We start from the raw sequence: 18,694 nt of genomic DNA, 5'->3' as shown, positions 1-18,694 counted from the left end.
CGACTGCCTCCTGGTCCAAGTATAAGTTTCGCATTAGAACGATCAAGTGTTCTGGGATTCCCATTCTTCTCAGAGTCAGCCACAGTTTGTTATGATCCACCCAGTCAAACACCTTTGCATAGTCAATGAAACACAGATAGACATTCCTCTGGTATTCCCTGCTTTCAGCCAAGATCCAACTTACATCTGCTACAATACCCAGTTACCCGTTCTAAAAGGAATCATCAAGGAAAATCCTGGACAGAATGGGGGATGGAGTGGGAACAAAAAATTAAAAAAAAACCCATTAAACTAACCAGGCTTACTGATCTGACAGACCCTGGTGGAACGGACAGACTATAGCCTTAGTCACCTTCAAGCCTGGAACTAATGTCACTCTTGTGCTTCAACTTTGAGCTAAACAACAGACAAGCCTACAAGGGAGCCATGGAGCTCTGGTGGTGAAGTCTTTAGGGAGTTGCACAGCTAACTCAAAAGCCGCTTCTCTCCAGAGGTTCCAATCCATGCAGTTCAGAGGGAGAAAGATGAGCCATTTCCTATCACAAGATTTTCAGCCTCAGACAAGAAGTTACAGCTGGCTGAAGGGTCACTCATGAGTCAGTTCCACGAGACAGCAATGAGTATAAGGGAACCAAACACTTTTTAGAACAATAAATCACATAATATGAAAAGGTAGCATGTGGCCAGGGATAAAACTCTTGAAGGCATGACAAGGTGGGATAAAAGCATTATTAGAAATGAGAATTACAACAATAAAATGAAGATTGTGAATCCATTGTAATATTGTAATTATTCAATAAATAATAATCATCAAACTAAATGTATATCAATTGGCTGAAAGAAATTTGTTTTGTGAGCATTCACCTAGTAAGTAAAAAAAAAAAAAAAAAGAGATCTTCTCATTGTTGTTCCAAATAAAAAACACTGCCTAGAAAGCAAAATAAGAAAAGGCTCGGTCAGATAACTGGCAGTTTTTATGACCTAACATGGTGTAAAATAAAAAAAAAAGTATTTCATATAGTAGCAATGAGTGGGCAGGTGGGTATCATCATGCACTTTTGATTAAGGAAAGGAAAATGTTTCAAGGTGGACAGAATGGGAGAACCAAAAATACTACACACACACACACACACACACACACACATATATACTACATGCCTATATAAATAGTTTCATATTCACAATACAGTGAAGTAATTGTCAATCTCATGCTAAGTAACAATTTACATATCCGATACTATTAGCAATAGTCAAGGCAGTGGGGAAAAATAAAACATGTAATCTATGAGATCAGGGTTCAAGTCTCGGTCCTCAGAGAAAGCAAAAATTCTTATTTTAAAGAGCTGTTGTTATGGGCCGTCAAGTCACCTGTGACTCACAATGTCTCTATGTACAATAGCACTAAAGCCTGCTATATCCTGTGCTAATATTATTGACTCTGACACACCTACCCCCATTACCCCAGATATTGAATCAGTCCATTTCATCAAGGGTCTTCCTCTCCTGCTCTGTCCCTCAACCCTCCCAAGCATGACATCCCTCTCCAAGGACTGGTCCCTCCTTGCAACATGTCCAAAGTATGTCAGACGAAGCTTCAGAATCCTTTCCTCCAAGGAGCAGCCTGGTCTTACCCTCTCGAGGACAAATTTGTTTGTTCTCCTAGCAGTCCATGGTATTTTGAAGAGTAATTACATAAAAAGTGAGCTCTGGTGGCTTAGTGCCAAGAAGCTGCACTGCAATCCTGAAGGCAGGCGGTTTGAAACTGCCAGCTTCTCCATGGGAGGAGGATAGCAATCTCCTCCCATGTGAATAAAATGTCTCTGAAAACCTGCTGGAGGGTCAGCTATGGGTTGGTTCCAACTCAATGGTAAACAACAGCAACAGTTATATAAAGGGACAATAATACTAAATGCTTTTCTCAAACATATATTATTTATTTCTGCTTTTTCTATTAAACATACCATGTATAAAGTTGCTTAAATTCTCATTTATTCAGAAAATCCTTTTTGCAAGACTAAAGGAATATTTGGCCTACGATACTTTGGATCAAATGACTATAAAGTCCATCTCATTAAAGTTCATAAGAGGTTTAAGTGTTACTCTATTTAAAGCAAAGAAGACACGCTTGAGTTACCAGTTAGTCTCGGGCCGCCTCCATATCTACTGTAGAAAACGTCAGCTGCATATTCAGATATTCTCTTCATAATTGATATTTTATCCGGATGAAGTTTGTCATGGGAACACAGACAAGCATGGTTATCGATGGGCTTTGTAGGTGTTGACTCATCCAACCACTTCTGCAGCCACTCAAGGGAAACAAATTCATAGGGCTCTGAGGAAGAAAGCAATGGGAAAGGCCTATGTATTTTTACAGCTTTTTTACTAAGTGTGTGCTCATTTTTCTAAAAAGATGCTGCAAACTCTTAGCAAAGTAAAAAGTATCATTGTGCTGGGAAGATGTGTGATGACTAGCACACTAAGCTCCACTTAATCACCACTATTCTGAACAGTGCTCTATGAGACTGGCTGGTATTATTAACCACATTCTACAGAAGAGGCATTCACAGAGAGAAGTATCTTGCTTTAGTGTAGCAGAGCTTCGATCAGGACACCCATGCTTACTAACTGTAAGCCATGATCCACACTGGCTCATAAATCATAGAATCTCATCCAATTCCTCAACATCATGAATATTCTTTTCTTAAATATACATCTGAAAAATAAGAACTCTCTGTGATTTCTTCAAGCTAGAAACGAAAACTCATCAGCCCATTTCAACCTCTATACTGTTCCACATCCAGGGTGATATTGATAATAATTAAGAAGAGGTATTTAATTCCCTAATCCAAATACCTAATATCTAATCATTAAATCATGATTAATTCCAAGAAAGTAAACAATTTAAAAAAAACAAAACACTGCAGGATAAAGTACCTAAATTATCTATTTTCAAGTTATAAAACGTAAAAGAGAAAACTGAACACCTTAAAATGAATTTTAATTTGGGGAAAGGGAGTCAGAGTTCCCTAAATGCCAAAATTAAAGATAAAGGGACAGCTTTGATTACTTACAAAGATCTCCATTGAGTCTCAGCATAAAACATAGAAGAAAACATACAGAGATTGAATTTATATGTTTTGAGTATGTACTACTTCTGATGAGATCTGAGGCTACACACTTCAACTCAAAGCCCATTTCCACCAATTTCACAATTTCCTGAAAATACAAGTCTGGAAACTAACTTCCATTTTAGTGTGACACATTTTTCAATTTGTATAGATTTGAAAGTGTTGAATCCTAATTTGTGCTGAAACCGACTTCCAGCAGGGCAGTTTTAAACTGGCTGCAGAGGAAGAGCACAGGACTGCAGGTCAGGACTAAAGTCTAATCCAAGTTCTGCCATCAAGAAACGGAACTTTGAGCAAGTCACTTAAACTCTTTATGCTTCAGGTCTTTTACTTGTAAAATGAAGGTAATAATACCTGCCTTCTACCTACCTTACAAGGATGTTGCTGAGTGTAAAAGATAAGAAATGGAAAGCAGTTTTAGCTTTTTGAAAGAAAACAGATACAGAAAAGTGAATTACATTAAAAACTGTACCACAGGAGAGACCTTGAGGTGCATGCAGTGTAGGTAACATGACTGTATTTTGAAACACAGTGTGGTAAATTATAGTCAAAACATCTTCCAATACTTTTTTGTAATTTATCTGACTAAATACATTTGTCATTTAGTCTGCCAGGGTCAGAGTATAGTACACATCTCAAGAACAAAAAATATATAATAGAAAAAACATATTAAACTCTTCTCATCATTTTTCAAATATGGTCAACTATTTTTACAAATTACAAATTTTAAAAAATTTTAAAAATTAAAATTTTTAGAAAGTAAAAGCTATCAAAGGAAGAAAAAACAAGACTCTGGTATAGAAAAACACTTAAGAATTATTCACTAGGTGTTCTAGTTTTCTCAGCAGCAAAGGAGAGCAAAAGAAAGGACATTATCAGTTTACTGGTACTGTCCTAAAATAATAATCAAAGAATCCTAACCCTTAAAAGGAAAGATGTCTAGAAAAACTAAATGTACAAAGCACTCCTGGTCAGAAGAGACATGGATGGAATTCAGGAAGACCGTAACCTTGAGTCATAGAACACTGTGACTCAAAAGCAGTTAATTCAAGATAAAAATGTTTAGCCTCACACTAAAATTCCACATAACACTTCCAAGTGTATTTTACTTTTCTGGTAATGAATAGTCTAATATGCTACTCAATGTAGCATACAAAGATTAAGAATAATCTGTATGATTTTACACTAAGGAGTAGAACAGAGCAAGGACTCAGCCCATAATTCTGACCTACTACTGTATTTATTCAGTCTTACCGGTTTTCCAGATTTTACTTCCATGTTTTGGAGATCCATGGAAAGATAAACATCTTTTCCTTTCCATTTTTAATCTCTATGACTATAAAAAGTTGCATTAATATCTGCTAAGATTTTCCTGAAAACAAGAGTCTACTTCTCGTAATTAGGCAGATATTCCTTGTGGAAGGTTTTACACCATAGCACCCAGCTATTTCTGCTACAGATTTAAAAAAAAGGTCCGTAACATTTGTAACTGAGTAAACTACCTGAGCTCAGTCTTTCAAAAATATGGACAATCTAATTCCAAGACGGGTGAATGGTTAAAAGGGATGGGAAAGCACTGCACTGAGTGAACAGAAAGGAGTATTTAGTAGGAGACTGATTAGGCATTGTAAACTGTTATCAATTCATTAAAAGTATATGAATGATTAGATGAAAAACTAGTATCATTTGCTAAATTACACTAAAATCACAATAAAAGGGGTGGAGATTAAAGGAGAATGAGAACTCTAATCAGTCTGAAATACTGAATTATGTAACAACATCCCAGCACTTGATAAACAGAAACAACAGTTGTTTAAACATTTAACAAAGGGAAATGTGCATTCTGCCTCAAAATTATTTGCGGCTTAAAAACAAAGCTTGGATTTTGAACACAAGTGATTTTCTTTTTCAAAGTTATTGAATCTAGATCACATCTGAGATCCTTTGCCCAGAAATAATTTAAGCATATTTCCATTTAAACCAAAAGGGTCAAAATAGTTCATGCTCCCAGTGAAGCTAAGATTTTAGGACAAATGAGCCGTCTTGAAATCTGTTCATAAGCCAAGATAAGATTTAGAAAATGCGTAACAAAAGATGTCAGCTGGAAGCACAAAACCATGATCATTAATGTTGAGGTTTTACAGCTTTAGGACAACATAAACTTTGCACAATGTAAATTTACTGCACATGGAGGAAAACTGTTAGGTTCATAACTAGTAAAAGTACAGATAACAGAAAACGTTCTTGGGTTTTTATAGGTTGAGTCAGGATAGCCAAGAAAAATATGGTATGATCTTGACATACACCAGCTTTGGGTTGTTTGGTTTTGAAGAGGGTTTTAGAATAGCATTTGATTTTAGAGTCAATAAGCGCAATTCTCTTGTCCAGTTATATAAGACATTGTGAATAAAGTTCAAAAAGTGTATTTCTAGGTCTCAAATCTTTTGAGCACAGGCTTGACAAGTTTAGAGACCTGAATTATGAGTTCGTTTCTAAGTTATTTCCAGTAAATTTAAGGTCAGTCTAATTCTTTGGGATCATTCCAACCTGTGGGACAGTTAGAATAAACAGTTACAAAGAAAGGTCAAAATCAAATTATAGTGCAATTTAAAAAGAACTTCTCAAATTCTTCCTACAGATTTAAGAGTTTATAAGGATACACTAGTAATGGAAAATTAAGATAGCAAAAAGACAAAATCGTAAGTATAATTATGTTAGAATATTTCTTTTTTTAGGTTAGGACTAAACTGCTTCTCTTCTTTAAGTAGGGGTTGGATTTGTGGGATTCAAGTTGATGAAATGACAAAGATAAGAGATTTTTACAAGTGGATTATCAGCCTAAAAGAGGTTTTGTTTCTGAAGCACTAAGTTAACCTGAATAAATACATACAATAAAGAGATGAGCGGGATTATGGGGGATAATTCTCAGGAAATTAGGAGTCAGCAGAAAGCTTTTCTAATCTATAAAAAGATCTGATACTAAATTTCAAATCAACACTAAAATATAAAAATAGCACTCATATTAAAAGAATGCTTGTTAATGTGTAAGGAAGAAGAGGTGATTTGCTTTCACAGCAATGCAACGGTGTTTTTTTCTTAAGAACAAGTTAAAATTTCACAAAAGAAAAATATTTGTAAGAGATATGTATGAATAGTTCTGACCTAAACCTTATAATTTACTGTTTCTGATTTTAAAAAAACAAAACAAAAAAACATACATGATAACAAAAATTATATGGAATGGTACACTTATCAAGTTATAGTTTGTTTACACAGTCATTTTAGAGTGCATAAGCGGGCTATGGTAGGTTATGAGAAAGGGTAGAAAAAGTCTGTTCATATATAGCTGTGAACATTAAAAAAACAAAGCACTTAAAGGCAATAGCACTGTCCCAGAATATCTTACAGACCAGCTCCAGCAGGTAACCTTTGGTACAGCTCCTTAACCTCTTCATGTTTTGCTTTTCCTTTATCCACACTTTGCTTACGCATCTCAGCCATTTCAACACACCACTCCTCAAATTTGGAATTATCTCGGTCTACCAGCTCTTGAAGAAAAGCTATTCAAAATAGAAAGACAAAAAGCAACTTTATCCTGGTTTCAAGAACAAAGAACCATCCTGATTTCTAAATTACATCCAATACTGGCCAGAAAATTACATCTAATACTGGCAAAAACTCTTGTGGAACTGTCCTACCACAGGCTTCTGCTTCTGCTGCAGACCTTTACTCTGAACGCAAAAGTAAAAGCAAGCATAGCGATAACAATACTAGGTGATTCAACCAGCCTGATTCTCCAAGACATCACCAGTCAGCCAGAACAATGAAACAGTTCAGAAATAACACTTCAAAAATTATGTCAGAGGGCAGAGAACACCATTAGGTGAAATCACACCTTAAGAGTATCTTCAGGCCAGTAGCAATAATTGCTGTTTTTCTATTTGTTTTCCTTCCACTTAGAACAATTTAGAAATAAGTCGCTAACCCTCATTAACTATCCTATAAACTAAACAACAGAAAATCAAGTTGTTCATTGAAAACACATTTCAACCAGAGTTGCAATTCTTTCCCCATCTTTACTTTTCTGTTTATGGGAGACAGGATAAGGTGGACTGATATTGTCAAAGGCTCTCATATTCTAAAAAGTCAGTAAGGCAAATGGATATACAAGGAACATGATACTGAAATATGTGAAGGAAAGGTAATTCTGAAATTAAGAGACAGTAAGACATTATGAGTAATGCACCTAACAAGCTGCTATGAGACATGCATTAGGGAATGAAGGATGAGGGAATGGGGGATAAATTTGTATAATAAGAGAATGAAATGGCAACTTCTTTATAAGATTCCACTCAAATCCCAATAAAATAAAATTAAAAATCAGGAAGACAAATTTGTGATTAACAGTTGCTTTCTTCAATGTTTACTATATGGAATCTACTTACTATCAAGAATAAAGCAATCTATTCCTTGCTGTTATTCCTACTTTTAAACATTTGTTTGATAAAATCCTCCAAAATGGCTTACCTGGGACTTGGACAGTTGTGTTTGGTTTTTCTTGATTTTGCAGTCTATAAACTAACATGTATGCATTTCGAGAACAATGAGTTCCTTTGCCACACTTGGGTTTTCTTGTCTGGGATTTAGAAGGTTCTGCTGAGGTAGAGAAACAAAAAAGATGATTACACTAGAATGCCTACAATTTGTTTATTCCTTCCCTGGGGTCAGGGAGGAGAGTGCACAAGAAAGCAACTTCTAAAGACATATTCAAGACAACATAAATCTAAGACATTACGAGGTCACACAAATTTAGCCCTCTTGGGATTTGTAAATATTTAAGAATGTCTACCACCCCGGTTACCTACATTCCATCTTTAAAAGATAAAAAGCAATTTGTCATAAGAACAAAGTACTATGAGTCTTAAGTTACCTTAAAAGAACTGACCAAAGAAATGTAACAACCTGTTAATAAATACGGGCTAGAATGCGAACAAGCATGCTCTATGAATTTCACTGTTGTTGTTAGGTGTTGTCAAGTTAACAACAGATCTGAACCCTGTCCTGTCCTATGCCATCCTCACAATCTCTGAAAAATTATGGAATTCTTCAAGAATTTGTGTGTCATCCTTGCACAAATAGACAACATTAAGCCCTTCAGACTGCAAATGTATCACACAGTGATCTTCAAACTGGATGTGTACATATCATGGTGCCTTCTAAGGTAATAGAAAGTTCTAAGGAAATCAAACATCAGGTAGTAAATTCACTACATAGAGCTCTTGTGGCGTAGTGGTAAGGAGATGCACTGCTAGCCCAAAGGCTTGTGGTTCGAATCCACTGCTTCTACACAAAAGGACGGGCAATCTCCTCTTGTGTGATTCACTACCTCTGAAAACCTGATGTAGGGTTAAGTATGAGTAGGTTCAGAGTGGATGACAGTACACACAGATTCACTATGTACTTTTCTACTGAAATGACTTCAAGTTGAGATTCCATGGTGGTTTTTATCTACTTCTCTTTTTATAACACTTCTTAAAACATGACCCATCATCTATCTGAAAACAACACATCATTGGCTGTGTGAAAACAAAACAACAATGTGAAATGTGTGCACCAGGGTTGAGACAGTCCGGTCTTCTCAATTCTTTTTATTTACAAAATCAGTTGACACTCGCTAAGTTTACTAGATACAATTTGTTTCAACATCACTTAGGAAGTTCTAGTGGTCTAGAATGTAGGAAGTTTACCCAAGGGTGACATACTCAAGTAGTTTGAATATACCAGTCCCTCTCTGTGGGAGAAAGATAAGACATCTCCTCTGTGCAATTTATAGCCTCTGAAGACACACTGGAGGATCAACTATAAGTTGGTTGCAATTTGATGGCAATAAGCAATACAGACTCTAGAAGCCCTGAAAACATAGTGCATAACATGACTGGGTCCCTAACCAAAAAGGCTGGCAGCTCGATTCTCTCTTCCAAACCTTTATAGTCACAAAAATCGTCACTTTATGGGTTTAAGTTTTGGATTGTATCATTTTTGGCACAGAGTTACTATTACAATGTGAATTAATTCTTTTCCACCTATATCAAATAATAAGCACATTTCCTCAGTGCTTTCATTAATAAAATATAAAGCACCGGAAGAGAACCAAATGCCTGTTAATATAGCTTTAAGTAATTTATCACCATGTGATAAATTTAATAAACTGACAAAACTTATATAGGTTACTCAGAGGTAAAATGTAAAATATTATTGAAATCAGCATCTTTTCCCCTTGTGCAACAACTAATGAATATTTTTTTTAAAAAGTGAACTGGGGAAAAAGGAAAGGAAAATGTGCACAATCAATGAATGAAAATCTAACGTCTCTGTAAACATTTGTTAAATCATAATTAAAATAATATTTTTAAAAAAGAACATTTCTCCCCATAATTAAGAACTCTATATACCAAATAATGTGGTCTATTACATTAGAATAAAATTCTGTAGGATGACTACAAGGTAACTATCAGTATAGGGGAAAGGTAAAATATAAAAAATATCCTACTATAAAAGAAGAGTTGTTCATCTAGCTCTGAAAAGGATGATTTTCAAATCCTTGTATCATTTAATGAGATACTTTTTTAAAAATAGTGTTGTTATTATTGTAGAAATAGAAAGTTAACTTGTAAATATATAAGAGGAATCCTGGAGGGGTGGGTGGAAGCAGTGGTGTGGTTAAACACAGGGTCATACAATTTGATGGGTGGAGGGAGGGGTGGGTGAAGAAAATTGGAAAAATCTATATAAAAAACAATGTATATGAACTTTGTAAGTAAACTAGCATAAAATAAATATTTTATTTATTAAAAAAAACTTGATGAGAGATGAACATTTAAAAAAGTAGTTTGGGAGCTCTGGTGGCCTAGTGGCAAGAAGCTGCACTGTAATCCCAGAGGTACGTACTTCAAATCCACCAGATGATCTACTGGAGAGGGAGGGGCAATCTCCTCCTGTACAAGTCAGTTCTAATTTGACTGCGCGCGTGCGCGCACACACACACACACACACACACACACACACACACTTTTTTAAAGTAGTTTTGTCATTTAAGTTTTTTAATATTTAAATAAAAGTATATAAAATTACATTATTTGCAGCTAATTTATAATAAAATGTGGGATATCAACTTAATAAAATATATAAGCTTGTCTAATAGAAAAAATTCATATAGTAAATGCAAGAGTAAAAAATTTGCAGACTACTGTCACAGAGAATAGAAGTATTCAAACTACATATATAAAGGGAGCTCTGGTGGCCTAGTGGCAAGAAGCTGCACTGCAATCCCAGAGATATGCAGTTCGAATCCACCAGATGCTCTGCTGGAGAAGGAGGGGCAAATCTCCTCCTTTACCAGTCAGATCTGACTTGATGGTACACACATAAAAAATAATAAAATAAAATTTTACAAAAAGTACATGTATAGGATGTACAGGGGAAGGGAGGGAACTAATTATGGAGCTGTACAATTTGAAGAAAAAAAGATACAGAAGAGGATAGTAATTTCTAACTGAAAGTATGACATTTAAAAGGTCTATTACCCTATAGAGATTTAATTATGAAAAGCTCTCAAGAGGATGAATGAAGTTCAAGGTAACAGTAAAGGGTTGATTGTTGTTGTTAAATGCCATTGAATTGTAGATGACTCATAACAAGCCTATGAACAAAAGACCGGAAAATTGTATAAATTTCATCGTTTCTCCAAGTTCACAGAGTTTCTGGAGGCAAGCTATTGTGCAAGTGGACGCCACTCCTGCTTCCAAGCCTGTTTTAATCTGGAGCTCCACCAAACACTGTCCACCATGGATAACTATTATCACATTTGACAAATTAGTGTCACAGTGAAAGAGTTGATTAGCATTATAATTATCTTACTAGATTATAATTAATGTTATAAAATAATTATGATTTGATGAATTTGTAATTACAGTGTTACAAAACAACATGTCTATCAACAAAAAACCCGTATGATTTGTAAACTCAAAAGGAAAAAGTTTTGAACAGGATACAGTTAACAGTAGACTAATGGAATTGATTAATACTTTCTATTACTGGTAAATGTTGTTAGGTGACATCAAGTTCGGACTTAAACTGACCTCACGGACAACAGAATAAAACCCTGTCCATTCATGCAGCACCCTCACAAATCTCTTTTGTGCTTAAAACCTAGTGCCACTGTGCCAACTCATTACTGATTAACAGAAAACATAAGTGAAAGCTGTAAATACAGTTGCACACAGCAATGCAGTATTAAAACACTGGAATGGGAAGCTGATAGGTCTGTACCTGCCATGTTCGAGCCAACTGTGTCAGATTAGCTTTAACAAAGCTTTTAATTATCCAATTATGACTAAAGTGAATAAAAAATAAGCTACAAGGTAAGCTCTCGTGGCCTAGTGGCAAGAAGGTACACTGCAATCCCAGAGTTGAGCGGTTCAAATCCATTAGATGCTCTTTTGGAAAAATGAACAATATCCTCCAGTACCAGTCACATCCGATTTGACGGCACGCGCGTGCACACACACACACACACACACACACATAAAAAAATTTTAAAAAGCTACAAGAACAGTCAGACAAAGTCAAGAATAAGTATTTACAATTTAAAGTAGTAACATGTCAGTTTTTCTCCAAGCCAAAAATGTCACAACCGGCAAAAAATTTAAGCAACGAAAACAAACAGAAAAATATCAGCAACTACTATGATTTTCTATTTACCCTAAAAGCCAGCCCTCATTTCATGTACCTCCCTGGGTCTGACACTTTAGACATAGTCTCTGAGCCACCAAGGACAAGAGTGGGAGCTATATTTTGTTTGTTGTTATGTTCCGTCAAGTCGCTTGCGACTCACAGAGACCCTATATACAACAGCTCTAAACTCTGCTCTGTCCTGTACCAATCATATTGTGTATCAGTGTGTCTCCGACACACTCATCCTGATTGCCCCAGTCACCGAATCAATCCACCTCCCAGAGGACCTTCCTCCTGCGACTGTCCTCCACGTTCCCAAGCATGATGTCCTTCTCCAAGGACCGGTCTCTCCTTACAACATGACCAAAGTATGTCAGATGAAGCCTCAGAATCCTTGCCTCCAAGGAGCAGCACGGTTTAACCATCTCCAGGATGAATCTGTTTGTTTTCTTAGCAGTCCATGGCACCCTCAGCACTCTCCTCCAACACCAAAGCTCAAAAGCATCAATTCTCCTTCTATCCTCCCTGGTCATTGTCCAGCTCTGACGCATAACAAGTGATTGCAAAGACCATGGCCTGTACTAGATGCACCTTAGTCTCCAGAGACACACCGCTGCTCTTCAGTACTTTGAAGAGGTCCCTAACAGCAGACTTTCCCACTGCACTATGTCTTTTAATTTCCTGGCTGCTGGTGCTAAGAGTGTTGATTGTGGAGCCAAGCAGACTAAAGCTGTGAACAATCTCAATCTCTTCACCATCTACCCTGATGCTGCCAATTGGTCCAGTGGTGAGAATCTTTGTCTTCTTGATATTGAGCCTCAATCCATACTGAAGGCTGCAGTCCCTGACCCTCATCAGCAAGCACTTCAGGTCCTCCTCAGTTTCAGCACGTAGGGTTGTGTCATCTGCATAATGCAGACTATTGATAGATCTTCCACCAATCCTGATGCCACATTTCTCCTCATATACCTACGCCTAATTCCTTTTTATTCACTTAGACCCAGACTCATAAATCACCCAAAAATTAATTTATATGAGAAGAGGAGTGAAACCCAACAGGAATGGTCTTATTAGAAGATTTATCCACACCTTTGAGGACTAAAAGGATATTTTGGTCCAAGATAGTAGAACTGATGAGCATTACACAGTAGGACACTATTTCAAGAAGTCATTCCTATTGCGGATTTCACCACTATGAAACAGCAAGCAGCTCCTCATTCCAGCACAGGGACGAGATATTTAATAGTGAGAAAGGAGGTACTGTCCTCAGAGCATAATTTCAATATTACAGTTGTTTTTCACAAATAAATTTCTAGAGAAATAGATTCTTTTTAGCCTAATACTTCCCCTTACATCAATTAAAATATCTTACACAAAATCTTTTTTGTTTTTTAGATCAGGCATGGTTAACAAAAGATGCTTAGAAATGCTATCTGTGCTAACAATCTTGGGCCATAATGATTTACCACAAATATTTTCAGTTTAAAGAAGTTGTATTTTAAAAGGGCACTCACAACTTAAAGGTTTTACCTAGATCTTCCTCAATCCCTAGTTGCAATTTCTTTCCTTCCATCTTTTCTATGTCTTCATCATTAAATTTATACCACTCGCCAGACTGGGGATCTTTCACATGAGCGATGTAGTGGCCAGAATAAGCACTCACTCCTCTGTGTATGAGGACTGCACTGAGTTCATAAACATAGCCTCCATCTAGAAAAAGAGAAAACGAAAGGAACGTTAGAAATTATTTCTTCCAAGGGCATTCTGATTTGACCCTGTGTTGAAAATTTACACTCTAGACAAACTGAATCTTAATTTACAATTTAACAAAATCCTCAGGCTGTTCTTAAAGATTACGAGACTTACAAATAAAAATCACCTGGGGATCTTGTTAAAATGCAGATTCGAATCTGTACATCTGTAATGGAAATGCAAATTCTCAGCAAGGGACCACACTGGAATGAAGTTCCCATTGTCCTTAGCCTAAATTATACTGATTATTACTGTCAATACGTAAGATAAAATTCAGAACATATTACCTAAAATGTACGTATGTTGAATTGACTTTAACAGAGGTTGTAAATCGCACTGAAGGAGATGGCCCATCCTACCGGGGAGCAGCCGGTGGATTTGAATGCCTGTCTTTGGGCTGACAGTGGCTATAAGCTCCTTAATATAAATATATATGTGGGGGGGGGGTGTATTTATGTGTATACATATAAAATTGCTTAGTGCTGTCAGATTGACCATGACTCATAATGACCAATAGGCCACAGAACAATAGATCTAAAATGAAAATGTAAAATTCATTTCAAATTCAAGTAAAATTTGACTTCTAAAAATACAGAAGGCAGCACCTTAACTCTGCGTGTTCTCTGAAAAACAGACTGACACTGAGAGCATCCTGGACCCCCACCTCCAGAATATCTGCACGCTTTCACAATTCTTAGCTGAGCACCATTCTTGCCAACAGTTGGGTAGATCCCACCTTGCCATCACAATTTTAGATTAAGTAGTTATGTCTTAAAAAAAGTCATTGACATAGGACTGTAAAACTAAAAAAAACAAAACAAAACAACAACAACAAAAAAAAAACACCAAAACCAAACCCTACTATTTCTATAAAAAAAGAATACTGATTTTTAAAAAAAATTCTAGTCATTCTGTACTTAAAATAGGTGTAGACAAGACAGTTAAAAAAGATATGAGGGGCAAACAAATGCTGGCGAGGTTGTGGAGAAACTGGAACCCTTATTCACTGTTGGTGGAAGTGTAAAATAGTGCAACCACCATGGAAGGCTGTATGGTGCTTTCTCAAAATGTTGCAAATAGAAATATCATTTGACCCAGCAATTCCACTAGGGTAATATACCCCCAAAGAGACCATAACTGACACCCAAGCAGATATACGCACACTCATGTTTATCACGGCTTTGTTCACAATAGCAAAGAGTTGGAAACAACCCAAGTGCCCATCAACAAATGAATGGACAGAGAAGCTGTGGTATATTCACACAATGGAATAACATGCTGCACTGAAAAACAAGGATCTCATGAAATATTACACAAAATGGGTTACCCTGGAGGACATTATGCTGAGTGAAATATCGCAGTCACAAAAGGACAAATACCACATAGTGCCACTGTTTTAGAATGGACTGACATCAGGGTTGGGGAGAGACTGAGAAAGATGGATAAATAATGTATACTGCAATAAAAGAGATGAGGGAGAGAACTGTTTAGAAGAGATATGTGATTAGGTATTACTGTCATGACAGGAGTCCAGAACGAAGGCTGCATAGTGGAGCGGATTTGGCGGGAAGGAATGTATAACAATGAAGTAATTTTTCTTTTACTTTTCAAAGAGAAGAGCAAACTAGAGGAGAGGTTGGGCAGGGAGAAAAATGCAACAATGAATGGGTCGAAATCCAAAGTCTCTGTAAACTTTCATTAAAATTAATTTTTTTAAAAAAAAGACATAAGAGAAAGCAATAAAAATTGAAAATTATTCTGCACTCAGATTTCATCCTAAGCATTTTTAAAATAATTATTATTTGTGTGTGTGTGTGTGTGTGTGTGTGTGTGTGTGTGTGTACTGTCAAATTGGATCTGACTAGTACAGGAGATTATCCCTCCTCTTCCAGCAGAGTATTTGGTGGATTCGAACTATACTCCTCTGGGATTGCAGTATAGCTTCTTGCCAGTAGGCCACCAGAGCTCCCTCATCCTAAGCATTTTAAGACCTTATTCTACACTCAATAAAGAAAATCTGCAAATCATAGTCCATACATTACGTGCAAAGTTTATCCAAGAAAGGCTCTGACCCATCTATCAAAATATTAGGAAATACAGAAGTATCTATGTTTGAATATAAAATATTTATAATGTTTTAAAGTCTAGTCTTCAGAAACTACAGAGTAAAATGCGTTGGAAAATATTGCTTCTATTACATACTTTTGTTATTAAAAGTTAGAAAACAGATGGGTTAAAATAATCGTTAATGGGGAGCTCTGGTGGCCTAGTGGCAAGGAACTGCAACTACAATCCCAGAGGCGCACGGTTCGAACTCACCAGATGCTCTGCCGGGGAAGGAGGGACAATCTCCTCCTGTACCAGTCAGATCTGATTTGACGGTACCATGCACACACACGCGCGCGCACACACACACACACAAAATAATAATAAAAAAAATTTGAAAAAATAATCATTAATAATCCCAACACAGAAGAGAAATATCTTTTGACTCAATAATCTAATATATATATATATTTTCCAAAGACTAAGAATTAAAACACGAACTAGCACACGTACATGCAATTTGTTGTTGTTGTTAGGCACCGTTGAGTCCCTTGCGACTCATAGTAACACTATGTACAACAGTCCTAAACCCTGCTCTATCCATTGCCAATCTTACTGACTTCGACACACCTATCCCTATAACCCCAGTGACTTAATCATTTCATCTCTTCGAGGGTCTTCCTCTCCTGTGCTGTCCCCCCACCCTCCCAATCACGAGTCCCTCTCCAAGGACTGATCCTGCCTTGCAACATGTCCAAAGTATGTCAGAGCTTCACAATCCTTGCGTCCAAGGAGGAACCTGATTTCACCCTCTCCAGGATGCACTTGTTTGTTCTCCTAGCAGTCCATGGTATATTCAATACTCTTCTCCAGCACCACAGCTCAAAGGCGTCAACTCTCCTATCATCCCTAGTCACTGTCCTGCTCTCTGATGCACAACAAGTATTATCAGGTACACCTTAGTCTCCAAACTGACACTGTTGCTCCTCAGTTCCTTGGAGAAGTCTCTGACAGCAGTCATTCCCAATGAAATTCGTCCTTTTTTTTAAATAAATTTTTTTTTTTATTTTTGGGGGTGGGGGGGGGGTGGGCGGGGAGAAAAGTGCAACAATGAATGAATGGAAATCCAAAATCTCTGTAGATGTTCACTGAAATTAATAAAAAAAATTAGTTTGTCATTTTAACAAAAGTTTACAGAAAATTTAGATTTTCATTCATACATTGTTGTACATTTTACCTTCTCCCTTTCCCCCTCCCAGATTACTTTTCTTTTCATTAGTTCATTTATAAAATTCTAATACAAATCTGAACAAATTCTTTCCATTTCCTTCATCCCTCCACCTATTCCCCTGAACATCCACATCCCTCTGCTCCCGGGCCTCTCCCAACCCTCCTGGATCCTTATACTCATTCTACAGTAACAGTCTTATAGAATATTTATCCTTGTGAGACTGCATTAGTTCACTCATCATAATGCTCTCCAGTCCTTCCAGAGTCAGATAATAATTTACAAAGTTATTGCTCCTGTGTGGTACATAGTATTCCACTGTGTGAAAGTACCATAATTTCTCAATCCATTCCTTTGTGGTTGGACATTTAAGGCTGTTTCCATGTTCTTGCGATGATGAATAATGCTGCTATGTACACTGGTGTACAAATCTCAGTTTGTGCCTCCGTACTCATATTCTCAGTGCATATTCCGAGTAGTGTAACATCTGGGTCATATGGAATTTCTATGTTCAGCTTTTTAAGGAAGGGACAAACTGACTTCCAAAATGGTTGCACCATTTTACAATCCCACTAACAATCTGTAAAAGCTCCTATCTCGCCACATTCTCTCCAACATCTATTACTTGCTACCCTGTTAAATTCTGCCACTGTTACTGGAGTGAGAAGGTACTTCATTGTGGTTTTGATTTCCATCTCTTACTGCCAGTGATTTGGAGCATTTCTTCATGTGTCAGATTGTCATTCTGATATCGTCCTCTCTGAAAATTCTTTCCATGTCTTTTGCCTATTCTGTAATTAGGCTTTTTCTTGCAGAGGCCCAGGAGTATTCTGTAAACTTTTGTTATAAGACTCTTGTCTGTAATGGTATTACCAAATGTTTGTTCCCAGTCTGTAGATTGCCTTTTCACTTTGTTGGAAAAAAGTTTTTGATGTGCATAGAGATTTAATCTTTAGAAGGTCCCATTCATCAATTTTATCCTCTTTAGATTGTGCAATTCATCTTTTAATTTCCTGGCTGCTGGTACCAAGGGTGCTGACTATAGAGCCAAGCAAACTGAAGCTGTCAACAATCTCAATCTCTTCATCATCAATCATGATGCTGCCAATCGGCCCAGTGGTAAGAATCTTCGTTTTCTTTTTTTTTTTAATTAATTTTCTGTGTGTACCATCAAATCAGATCTGACTGGTACAGGAGATTGTCCCTCCTTCTTCAGCAGAGCATCTGGTAGATTTGAACTGCACATCTTCTTGTCACTAGGCCACCAGAGCTCACCGAGAATCTTTGTTTTCTTGATATTGAGCTTCAATTCATATTGCTGCAGTCCTTGACCCTCTGCAGCAAGCTCTTCAGGTCCTCTTCAGTTTCAGCAAGCATGGTTATATCATCTGCATAATGCATTTTATTGAAGTATTATTTACATAAGAGTGGGAAACAATCCCAATTATTCAACAATGGATAAATGGCTAAAGAAACTGGTACATTTTCACAATAGAGTGTTATGCATCACTAAAAAGCATTAAGCAACTCATGCAACACTGCACAACATGGACGGATCTAGGATACGTTAGTATGAGAGATGTAAATAAATCACAAAAGGACAATTACAGTATTGTCCTAAGATCACTATTATAAAAAGTCCAAGAAAGCTTTATACAGACTTTTGGATACTTTCAAAGAATGAGAAAGAAGCAAATATTAATAAATAGTAAGGTAAATGATCCAGGAAGTATTAAAAGAAGATGGAAAGAATATACTGAGTCACTGTATCGAAAGGAATTGGAAGACACAGAAGAATTTCATGAAT

General features: G+C 36.7%; 1 protein-coding gene across 2 annotated transcripts in view; it reads right to left on the bottom strand.

Annotated features, from left to right (window-relative positions):
• The window catches only part of USP48 (ubiquitin specific peptidase 48), a 145,283-nt gene that overhangs the window by 54,647 nt on the left and 71,942 nt on the right, over positions 1-18,694 (bottom strand). For both annotated transcript variants that reach the window (XM_006883556.1, XM_006883557.1), the window contains exons 9-12: positions 13,392-13,571; positions 7,656-7,784; positions 6,539-6,688; positions 2,135-2,332 (exon numbers count right to left, since the gene is read on the bottom strand). In XM_006883556.1, coding sequence (XP_006883618.1) covers positions 2,135-2,332; positions 6,539-6,688; positions 7,656-7,784; positions 13,392-13,571 — 657 coding nt within the window. The remainder of the gene's footprint in view (positions 1-2,134; positions 2,333-6,538; positions 6,689-7,655; positions 7,785-13,391; positions 13,572-18,694) is intronic.

The sequence above is a fragment of the Elephantulus edwardii genome, unplaced genomic scaffold (genome assembly GCF_000299155.1).
Source record: "Elephantulus edwardii isolate Elephantulus edwardi_28Jun2011 unplaced genomic scaffold, EleEdw1.0 scaffold00028, whole genome shotgun sequence".
In the NCBI taxonomy this organism is placed as follows: domain Eukaryota; kingdom Metazoa; phylum Chordata; class Mammalia; order Macroscelidea; family Macroscelididae; genus Elephantulus; species Elephantulus edwardii.
The sequence above is the reverse complement of the archived record's forward strand: the minus strand, read 5'-3'. Positions and strand labels throughout refer to the sequence as shown.